The sequence below is a fragment of the Clytia hemisphaerica genome, unplaced genomic scaffold (genome assembly GCF_902728285.1).
Source record: "Clytia hemisphaerica strain Z4C2 unplaced genomic scaffold, Clytia hemisphaerica genome assembly, whole genome shotgun sequence".
NCBI lineage: Eukaryota > Metazoa > Cnidaria > Hydrozoa > Leptothecata > Clytiidae > Clytia > Clytia hemisphaerica.
Genome location: NW_027103734.1, coordinates 1,068,526 through 1,079,780, shown reverse-complemented (window position 1 = coordinate 1,079,780; position 11,255 = coordinate 1,068,526). Strand labels below are relative to the sequence as shown.

The 11,255-nt window shown below is 35.9% G+C and overlaps 1 protein-coding gene across 2 annotated transcripts; it reads left to right on the top strand.

Moving 5' to 3' along the window:
• Positions 1-4,943: 4,943 nt before the first annotated feature.
• Positions 4,944-9,828, top strand: LOC136805068 (uncharacterized). 2 transcript variants are annotated; one of them, XR_010846330.1, is made up of 7 exons: positions 4,944-5,174; positions 5,714-5,987; positions 6,738-6,942; positions 7,260-7,478; positions 8,206-8,432; positions 8,718-8,933; positions 9,474-9,828. XR_010846330.1 is itself a non-coding variant. In XM_067061622.1 (6 exons), the coding sequence occupies exons 1-6, from the start codon at positions 4,999-5,001 to the stop codon at positions 8,874-8,876; spliced, it is 1,260 nt and encodes a 419-aa protein (XP_066917723.1). In that variant the 5' UTR covers positions 4,944-4,998; the 3' UTR covers positions 8,877-8,958. The 2 variants fall into 2 exon arrangements, 1 of the variants encoding a protein (XP_066917723.1); XM_067061622.1 differs by lacking the exon at positions 9,474-9,828 and having other exon boundaries at positions 8,718-8,958.
• Positions 9,829-11,255: the final 1,427 nt, after the last annotated feature.

Here is an 11,255-nt window from a genome sequence, read left to right as displayed (position 1 = left end):
AAAATGACTCACCGCGTTTGGCTTGGCAGGGTAAACGCGGAAATTTAAAGCCAATTTTAGGGGTTGATACTTGTTCTAAAGGCTGTGGGATGGGTTTAAAGGCCTAACCAAGCAAAATGACTCACCGCGTTTGGCTTGGCAGGGTAAACGCGGAAATTTAAAGCCAATTTTAGGGGTTGATACTTGTTCTAAAGGCTGTGGGATGGGTTTAAAGGCCTAACCAAGCAAAATGACTCACCGCGTTTGGCTTGGCAGGGTAAACGCGGAAATTTAAAGCCAATTTTAGGGGTTGATACTTGTTCTAAAGGCTGTGGGATGGGTTTTAAAGGCCTAACCAAGCAAAATGACTCACCGCGTTTGGCTTGGCAGGGTAAACGCGGAAATTTAAAGCCAATTTTAGGGGTTGATACTTGTTCTAAAGGCTGTGGGATGGGTTTTAAAGGCCTAACCAAGCAAAATGACTCACCGCGTTTGGCTTGGCAGGGTAAACGCGGAAATTTAAAGCCAATTTTAGGGGTTGATACTTGTTCTAAAGGCTATGTGGGATGGGTTTAAAGGCCTAACCAAGCAAAATGACTCACCGCGTTTGGCTTGGCAGGGTAAACGCGGAAATTTAAAGCCAATTTTAGGGGTTGATACTTGTTTCTAAGGCTATGACTAAACCGAACGAAGTTTAAGAGTTTGTGTCGACTCGAGAGAATCGCTTTAATTACTTTGGACAATTTTAATCTTTGATTACTGTATGCTTACTGCCTGTTAAAAGCATACTTTAAATCTAATTTTACGTACAAATTTTGAACATGTAAAAGGGCCCCCCCCAGCGGTTTGCGTGAATGCGTGAATGGGCATTTTCGGTTGCGTGAATGCGTGAAAATTGAAAAAAAAAAGCGTGAATGCGTGAATCGAAAAAACTTGCGTGAACGTGAAAATCCACTTTTTGATTGCGTGAATGCGTGAATCTGGGCTATTTTGTGCGTGAATACGTGAATTTTCCCTTTTTTCCACCAATTATGGGTTGTTTTCCCGATTTTCCAATGTTTCCCCGATTTTTCCCGAAAATTTCCCGATTTTTTGAAAAATCGGATTATTGCATGATACTCGAGGAAAATTTGTGTGAATGCGTGAATTTCGAAAAAAAATTGCGTGATTGCGTGAATTGAGAGTCCGCTGGGGGGGCCTCGTAAAAGTCCCCTTTATTTACTTATAGTTTTCATTTTGTTATTATATAGTAGTAGTATATTCTTTGGCGATTATCAGTATAAAAAGACACCAAACTTCTTTGATTTTTTCATTCCAATAACTTCATAAAAATTAAATTTAGGCCGATTCTAAGCCAATGTAGAGTACCATAATTTCAAAAATTTTCCCTCCCGTCGGCCCCAACCATGGTGGGGCCTCGTTAGTCACTATATCATTTAGCCCCCTCACTTTTATAACCGATTCGCCGGCCCTGCTATGGGATGGGTTTAAAGGCCTAACCAAGCAAAATGACTCACCGCGTTTGGCTTGGCAGGGTAAACGCGGAAATTTAAAGCCAATTTTAGGGGTTGATACTTGTTCTAAAGGCTATGGGATGGGTTTAAAGGCCTAACCAAGCAAAATGACTCACCGCGTTTGGCTTGGCAGGGTAAACGCGGAAATTTAAAGCCAATTTTAGGGGTTGATACTTGTTCTAAAAGGCTATGGGATGGGTTTAAAGGCCTAACCAAGCAAAATGACTCACCGCGTTTGGCTTGGCAGGGTAAACGCGGAAATTTAAAGCCAATTTTAGGGGTTGATACTTGTTCTAAAGGCTATGGGATGGGTTTAAAGGCCTAACCAAGCAAAATGACTCACCGCGTTTGGCTTGGCAAGTAACATAGGAATAAAATCACGTGAACTTTTTCGAGTAATCACGTTTTGACTGCATTGATATAATTTTGCAACCCGTGTACTGTATTCATTGAAGTTAGTTTCTCACTTTGCCTTGAATTTTGTGATTTTTTTTCCGATTTAAAGTAGCGATGAGAAAGTTCACCTAGAATGAGAAAGTCTAGATGTTCTACGGTAGCTTGGCGATGGAGCTACAGCTCCTTTGTAAATTTTGGGGCTCACAAAGTGAACTTTACAATCGACTGAAACATTTACTGAAAGATTGGACCATTTTTTCGTCACGAAAATGCGACTTTAAGATTTCTTTTATAGTAAATTTTCATTTTGTACTTCGCACACTTATCGAGTGAGTCCATCAAGATTTGAGAAGCTTAATTTCTCTCTTGAACCGACTCAAATTTCTAATATAACCGTCATTTCATATTAAAACGCAAAGGAATTTATTTAACAACGAAAAGGGCCATATAAAAAGCTAGATGTTGACTGAGAGATTGGAAAATGGACTTTGACATTTTTTTTCGTGTTTGCGTGTTGGCCTTCAAAATACGATCTCATTTGAAGATTCGATCAATTTACATTGTAAACATTTGTTTTTTATGTGGCTTGTTAATAACCTTATTTAAGGCCACCATTCTAACAAGTTGGACATCTTTCTGAAAGAGGAGGTTGACTTTCTACTATATTTTATATTATAGGGTATGGTTTTGACTGAGAAAGAGATATTGCTTGTGATATGGTACTTTACGCAGCATACTTTTATTTCATAAATATTTACAATTAAATAAGATTCAAAAAATAATTACATGCATGGATTATATGTATTCAGAAAAGCGTAACTGACATTAAGGGGGCCCATTTAGACTGCGTCTGTCCGTTTGTATGTCGTTTTTTTCGTGCCAACAAATCGGGGAGATAAGTCGACACGGGTTTTATTCTGTTGAGTTATTTATTGACAAGCTGAATAGCCTTTTGGATTTGTTCATGGTTTGGATTGCCCCCAGTATCCAACATGTTTTAATGCTCTCCAGGGAGCGAGATTTATAATAGAAACATGAAAGTGTGTTAATGTATTCTACGATCTTAATCTTAACAAAAGCTTTACCTCAAAACAACGTCTTAGACTATACCTAGGTGCTGGGGGCACTCAATTAAAAAACGACCATACGTGAAGCCCAAAATCAGGCCTTTGAAAATATCGGACCCTTAAATAACCCTTAAAATTGCAGAGAAAATTTTGTAAAATTTGAGCAAAAAATCTATGTTTTACCATTTTGAGGCAAAATATGGTCAGATTTTCTAAAAGTTACACCCTTAGAGTGCAATTTTTCTCAACTTTACTGATTTCAACCCTTGGGTGCACTTTGGGAAGCTTGGAAAATATACTCTTAAGGGCCGCACGTGTGGTAGGTCATTTACCTTGAGTGCCCCCCCTCCCCCCGGGGACTATATTTAACCTACTTACCCTATACAGTACAGCTTAGGCTTATTGATTGAACTTAAATAACTAAGTAAGCTTTCTTTATTGCCACCCTGCAAGGTTGATCTAATCAAGACAAAATGCCTATTCAAGGTATTCAATGAAGAGATAATCGAGTTAAGAAATGATATCCAGGCGATTCAGACTATTTTGTACTCAATCAGAATACAGACTCTATAAATCTATTTTTTTTTTGATAGAACCGTAAAGAAGCTTCTAGTAAGTAATATGAGAAGCTTCCATAAATTAGATTTTTTTCATCCATTAGCATGTTTGTTGTTCGCATTATTTGCTATCTGTTTTTAAAATCAAATTCACATGAACTAGACAAACCTTTTTTTCCAAGTTATCTTTCACGAACGATTCAAACAGTAAAGGAAGGAGAAGGGGCGCGTTCACACTGGAAAGTTTACTTAATTAAATCTATCAAAGTTAAACAAAGAGGTTTATGATGGATGAATACACTGGTTTATTACAGTTCTTTGTAGGTTCACGAGATCTATTATAACATGGTAATTGATTTTGCTTAAGGCTTCTCATTGGTATTGAGAGTTTCGATTTCACCTGTGATTGGTTGATATTGGTATCCATACATCACTTGAAATCTGCAAACATATTTGTTCTAATGGTTTTACTCATTAACTGCATTCATCTTACACATCAACAACATCGTTTGCACTATTTCTAATTTTTTCCTCAGTTCATTCGTTTTTGAAATCGTAAAACTTTTTGTTCACTGCTCGCATTCTTTGTTTATGCTTCCTTAATAAAATCTTTTGTTTTAAGGGAAGCCTCTACCCTACCCTTAAGACAATAGAGCTTACGACTCTTAATTAAGGAAGACCGATTAAAAATTACAATACTACGCGTTCGACTCTTTGTTAAATGCACGTTCTGTATTGTAGTCAACAAAAGATTCTCCTAACTACATTTTTATTAAGGAAGGTCTGTAGTGTGAACACGACCAAGGTAACGGTCAATATGGAGATTTAATTCGTTTGGATGACTGCAGAGTTTTTAAATTGGTCCGTCCGGACAAATCATAAATTTTATTTTTCAATACGTTTTTTAATGCTTTTATCGTTATTACCTAGTTTTATTGCACAAATTATCCTTTTAAAATTTTACGTCGAATTTCAGATTTTTCAATCATTACTGTACATTATGATTAGTGCGTAAGCACGGAACTCAGAGTGGTGTACTTTTTAGTCTTTTAATGGAAAATAACTTTTAAATGGCTGGTTCTTTACTAATCGAGCATTCTTATGGCATTGATTTACCACACTTGTTTTGAGTTTTAGTTTGAGTAATTTGTCGAGTTTAAAAGAAGTCAGAATATGGTGAAATAGTAGATTGTCAAATCAGGACGTCAAAAGCTTTCTAAAAAATCTATCTGTTTTTGGATATCTGTACCCTAGTCAACTCTTAACCGCAGTCGACACTATAGATAGTTCAAGGCTTTTCAAGCTGCTTCCTGCTCAAACGATAGATATGACAAACTAAATATATTGCATAAAAAATATTTCCTAACTATATTTATTATCGTTTCGTGTTATTGTTGACAATCTGTCATAAGTTAGATAATGCTCTAACATATAACCTATTCTTTTTTCTAGTGTAAAAATCTTATATTTGTGAACCATCCCAAAATGGCAGCAAAACCCGATTGGTTACCCAAAATCCTTGGCGAAGAAAATTTCCAACAATACCATGCGTACTTTGATACTTTCAAACACAATCACAAAGCTCACAGTACAATAGCTTATGCGCGTTTAGGTGCTTCATTGGAGAGAGTTAAACGGCACTGCAGTGCACAAAACGCAAGGTAAGTTTTTGTTGGTTTTGTTATTATAAGATTTAGAGAAAGTTTTAGAGAAAGATCTAATTAGGATCAAAAGAAATCTTTCACCAAAAACCTGAAATTATCAATTCATATATCCCAAGTAAGTCCAAAATACGGGTTTGACGGTGTGACGTTATTAGTCCGTTTTCCCTTTGGGGCTTCAGAAAAAAAACTGAGGATATTTTCGGTGTCGGTGTCGGTGTGGATTTTAGCAATTTTTGCGGGCGGCTTTGCCGGTGATTCAGAAGAATGCATTAGTATTTTGGCGTTTCTGATCCCGTACACCCCTTTAAAAACATTTGCTAATTTGACTCAAATTAAGCGTAATTCTCTGGACCAGCATAACCAATTCGAAAGTGTAGGGGCAAAAAGACTATAAAATGTTGTTGGAGGCCTGTCTTGACAAGATGAAAGGGCAAAATAGGTTGATAAAAGGTGAGACAGGGTTCTGAAATCGTGTAAGCTTGCTTAGTTCTTGCGAGTGCTATAAATATCGTATTTTTCTTTGTTTGTTTTTTTAGAGGTGGTTTGATCCCTTACAACAAAGAGGAGCCATTAACGCAAAAAACTGAACTCGACTCCTTGAAATCAGACAATATTCAAGATTACATGGGCGAGAATGAAGCATACTACAAAGTGTTAAATCATTTTGCTAACCTTTACGAAACGAAATATGGTAAAGATATTAAGAAGATGATCAAGGAAGAGTTCCCAGCAATGGGGGATGGTCCTTTGGTTGCTGCTTTCCATGGAATCATTCAGCTGGCATATGGATTTGTCGCCAATTCTGATGTTGTAAGGAACACGTGATATTATTCGCGCAATCTTATTGGCTCAAACCTTCATTTTTCTGTTAACCTTGTCAACGGCATCTCCTTCTTTAGAAAACTTTCAACTTAAAATCTTTAAAGATCACATCTAAAATGTATCACTATTACCATCAACTCGACCATCAAGAATTATAGGGCGACGTAATGTTTCATTCATTTTAGGTCTTCTTGCCAACACAAGTAAAAGTGTAAAAATTTGTGATAAAGTTTGAGTTGACCTTGAGAGCAAAGAGAAAGAACCTTCATTTTGCTTAATACAGGGTTCAGACAGACCCTGGAAAACCTGGAAAACCTGGAAATATGATAAATTTTCAGAAAAATCAGGGAAACTCAGGGAAACCCAGGGAAAAAATGTTTTTTTCCCAGTCTGCTCAGGGAAACTCAGGGAATTTTATTTTTTGAAGAATGAATGGAAAAAACAGATTTAAAAGTTTATTTAGTTTTAAAGTGTTTATTCATATGCAGTATTTGTAGCTTTAATTTTTACCTTAGGTTTACCATTTGATTTGTGTGACTTTTGTTTAAAGATACATCTCTTTTGACTCTGCTTAGTTTTTATGGTTTGCTTGATACTCAGGGAAAAAATAGGGGAAAAATAGCTAAAATGAGGAATTTCTCAGGGAAAAAACCTTTGAAAATTGATTGAAATTCAGGGAAACTCAGGGAATTTTATTTTCGAAGGTCAGTCTGAACCCTGTAATATATTTGTTCTCAGGTCACCTTGGAAGGATTCGCATTTGCTTTTTCCCAATACAGTCCCTTCTTACCAAAAGATCCAGCCAAGCTTTCCAATATGTCAAATTTTGGTAAAGGTTCGAAAGATATGCTTGATGTTTTGGGTTCCATCAGAGATGATAAGGCAATGTTGAAACATACATCAGAATTATCGAACGATCCTGAATTCGAAAGAAAAAGTCCAGGTAATCATTGTGCACTCAGAGCTGGCACACGACGTTGTTTAAGCGTTTATCTAATTTTCACAACGTATATTTTTCTAACGTAATATGTTTGTTGGAACAACGTTGTGTGCCAGCTTGGTTACGTCTCCTCCTCTTGTGAATTCTGTCAAGATTTTTAAAATGTTGAGTCAAATATCAAGAACTATAGGTATATATAATTCCATCTTGATAACTTCTAAAACAAGAATAAGATGGCACAATTAATTTTGGTATCATAAAATATATACTCTAATTTAAAGACTGCTGCATTGGGGTGAAAATTTACTCATCAATTTCAGGAAATTTCCTTGACTGGTACTGCATGGCCATGTTGAAGCACTATAGTGACAAATTCTTGGACTGGACTGATGAAATTAAACTACCGGAATTTTTCGATTCATCCAAAGAGGACATGGGCCAGTTGGTGAAACTTCTAGAATGGTTGGAAGATCAAGCGACTATTGTTTACGTCAAAAGTGAATTTGTCAATCAGTTCTTCTTACTTCACGGAATCACTGGTAAAAAGCATTTTTCAGTTTTAACAATGTTTTAACAATTATATCCATATATCCGAAAAAAATATCCAGGAAGTCTTTTTTCATTTTTTTCAAGGGGTTAAAAAAGTTTGTTTCATTTTCCAGGGGGTAAAGATACATTTTCAATAATTTTATTATTGACTTGAAAAGGTTTGTCCACACCCATGTATGTTGTTTAAATGGAACAGCCCAATTTTCATTTTCATGACGTGTAGACGAAAAGGATGTAAAGTATCTTTCAATTCTCCTACACCACTTCTTCAGTGCTGGACAGTCAATAGAGCTATTGGGTTGGATGGATTTCCTTAGTCAATTCAGTGTTGATTATAACGCTCCCATGTCACCATTCCCATGAGAACCCCTTACCCGTGAGAAGACTAGAAAAGGAATCTAAAATCTCTAGAAATAGAATTCATAAGATACACCATCGCCATTTGGCCATTTTATTTTTTCCAGATGAATAGATTAGTACTTCCCACTGGGTCATGGTGACTGAGACAGGGGTGTATTCAAATTGGCATATAATGTCAAAACACATTGTCCATTTAAGATCTCGCAACTAATCGATACGCTTGACTTATTCGATGAAAATCTAATTCCCCTTAAAAATGGAATTGTCAACTTTACATGAAATGTTAACAAGTGCTGTGTGGCAGTGCTTGGCCTTCTGACATTGAAATTGAAAACATCTTTTGTCCGTTTCATTCAGCTTCTTGGTGTTTGCGACAAGTCATCGACATGTTCACTTACAAACAAGCTTTGCACTTGATTCGAACACACATAACCGGAATCTTGATGGTCTACGCGTCAACTAGTGCTCCTGAATTCCCCAAATCGCCGGAGGATTTCTGGAAAGGTGGAGAGATTAATCAAGATGGTTGGAATGTTGTTTTGAAGGATGCTATGGAGAAGGACTTTGAAGATCATGTTCCTAAGGTACACTTTTTTTATAAGAACAAATTATACAAGAACATAAGGCTTCGATGACCAAAATATTTAAAACAAGTCAAGAACTCTAAAACACCCGTTGTTATAGGAAAATGGACAAAAATCCTAACAAAATGGTGAAAATAAAAACGTTCTAGACTGAAGAATCGAAAAGTCAAGAACATTCGAAGGCCTCTCAGGGTGTAAATGAGTTTTCAATTTTCTGTCCCAACAGTCCTCATCTGAAACCTAATTAACTTACCAAAACAAACTTAATTATTTTTTCATTTTTAGGTGGTACAAGTCATGTATGAGAAATGGCATGCCAATCAAAACAGTCCTATGTCTCACTACTACATCGCTGGTGCTCGTTCAGCACTCGATAATGAATACAATGTCAAACCGTTCCCGGCACATATCAAATTCCCAAACACTATTCGTGATGCTGCATAAATGGTGTTAATGGATTCAGGTCTCTGTCTGTCCTGGTGATGGATGAATATTTATATGGTAATCGTCAGCCGTGCAAAATTACTCGAATCTGATTGGTTTTGAGGAGTGCAATTAATCGTTAATTGCACTATTACCACTTTTTGCACTCTTCGGCGGGGGGACACTTTTGTCCTCTTATTCTTTTCTCTCCAGAGACTTTTTTTAACTATATAATAAAAAACAAAGACATTTTTTTCTTCAATATAAAAAAGAACAAAGAAATTTTACGCTACGATAGCTTCTTTTAATTGAAAACAAAGAAAAATTACACTGCAATGTTTTCTTTTTAAACAAAAGAAAAAAGGAGGTTTTCGAATGTTTACAAAAATATAAAAGTTAGAAAAAGATTCTTTTTCAAAACTATGATTTACTAATGATTATTTACTGACGATTACCTCGGAATCGTATGTTTTGTCGTGCAATTAACGATTAATCACTCGTAACAAAGGAGAAAATACCGTAATTTGCACTCGTCCTTCGGACTCGTGCAAATTACTATTTTCTCCTTTGTTACTCGTGATTAATCGTTAATTGCACTCCAAACCATACGATTACTAGTACTAATACTCTGACACATCCGACTCAATGAAATCGGGGAATCATCGTACCAAGATCAGACAAGATTTCTTTTGACGAATTTTCGGAACTGGCGGTGTTGCTTTATTTTTTTACTTTTTTTACTTCTTACTCGTCCATTTTTAATTTTCATCAAACTCATTTTGTATCAGATCATTTACACGCAAGAGGGGGGGTGTAATTAGGCGAAAATAAGTGTTATTTTCACTAACCCTAGTATACCACTGCGTTAATTTATCATTCATTGGTTATTAGTTTTTTTTCTTGTTTTCATTTTGTACGATAATTGTGAATATATTACCCATTAGCCCCAAAAGAACGAATCCTATACTGTTCATATTCGATAGTTCGATAGTAATAGCTAAATGAATTCACTTACACAACCAGTCTTACAGTCCCAGAATTTTAGCTATAGGGTTATTCTACCAAGCTAGACAGCAACCAAATCATTCACATCACAGAGTAGAGTCAGATCAGTGACATAAAAATACATCCCCTTCTCACAGACCCGGAAGGATTTTTTCGGCCAGTGGAGGTAAAAGTAACGGACTGAAACTCGATGGGGATTAATTAATATTCCCTTATTTTTTATGGCTGGAGATTTAAAGTCCATTGTTTTAAAGTTAGAAAATTCAGTAGAGATGGGAAAAATAGCATAATATTTTTCAGTGAGGATTGGTTCATTTAACTATTTTTAGTGGGGACAAAGATTGGAGTATAATTTTCCACCAGAGACGATATTTTTGCCAATTTTTTTTAGTGGGGAGGGGTCCCACTGGGTCTGTGAGAAGGGGTGTAAAAATCAAAGTCGGAAATAATCTCTCCAGCGGAGACAGAAAAGCTTTTGGTAAAGATCGTAAAGACTGTTACCAAAGTTTTGTGATTGTTGCCCGAAATGATAAACAGGATTGGAATATTATCAAATAGAAAATATTCAAGAAAGGCTGAAAGATGAGGATGAAAAATTAAGAAGAAAAAATCAACTGAATATAGAATATAATCAATAGAATTTTGCACCATTTTTAAATAGAATCAATGTTTAGAAAAAGGGGTTACGCACGCTCCAGAACGCTTAAGTACGTTCCTCCACTCTGTTTGCATAGCAAAGACATGTGAGAGTGACAAAAACAAGCCGTAAATGTCACGAATTTAGGTTGCGAAGCGACCCAGAACCTCCTCGATTTGCAAGTTGCAAACAAAAAAATTGAATGACAAACAAACGCCGTATATTAAAGTAAGATGAAAACACTAGACACTCTCAGAGGATCTTGAATTTGAAGAGTTGTCGCAATAAACAGACTGTACCCTTATAATCATAAAGGTTGGTGAGTCCAGTCAAAAAACAGATTTGATCTGTAGCGTCATGCTTCACCTTACACCTTTACTTTACAAAATGGAGAAAGTTTTACAATAAACCAAGGAAAATATCAAAATTTCTGAGAGATGAATTTTTTGGAATACTATCATGTGTAAAAATGCTGAAAAAAGGAAGAAAAGTTTAGTACAGACCTTTTGCTATCCGCAATGTCATGTCTGAATGAATAAAAAACTCAAGCAGACTTATGATAATATTCAAAATCCACTTTAACTAATTATACATTAGTGAATTAATGTTTTAATGTTGAGTTTTTAATTACTTAATATGAAATCGTAAATAGCAAAAGGTCTATTTCCAAAATATAATTCTTTTAAATAAGGGACCACAAATACAGGAAGGCCTTCTGAAGAATATGGGTCATACCTGGTCAGCAAGTCAGTATATAA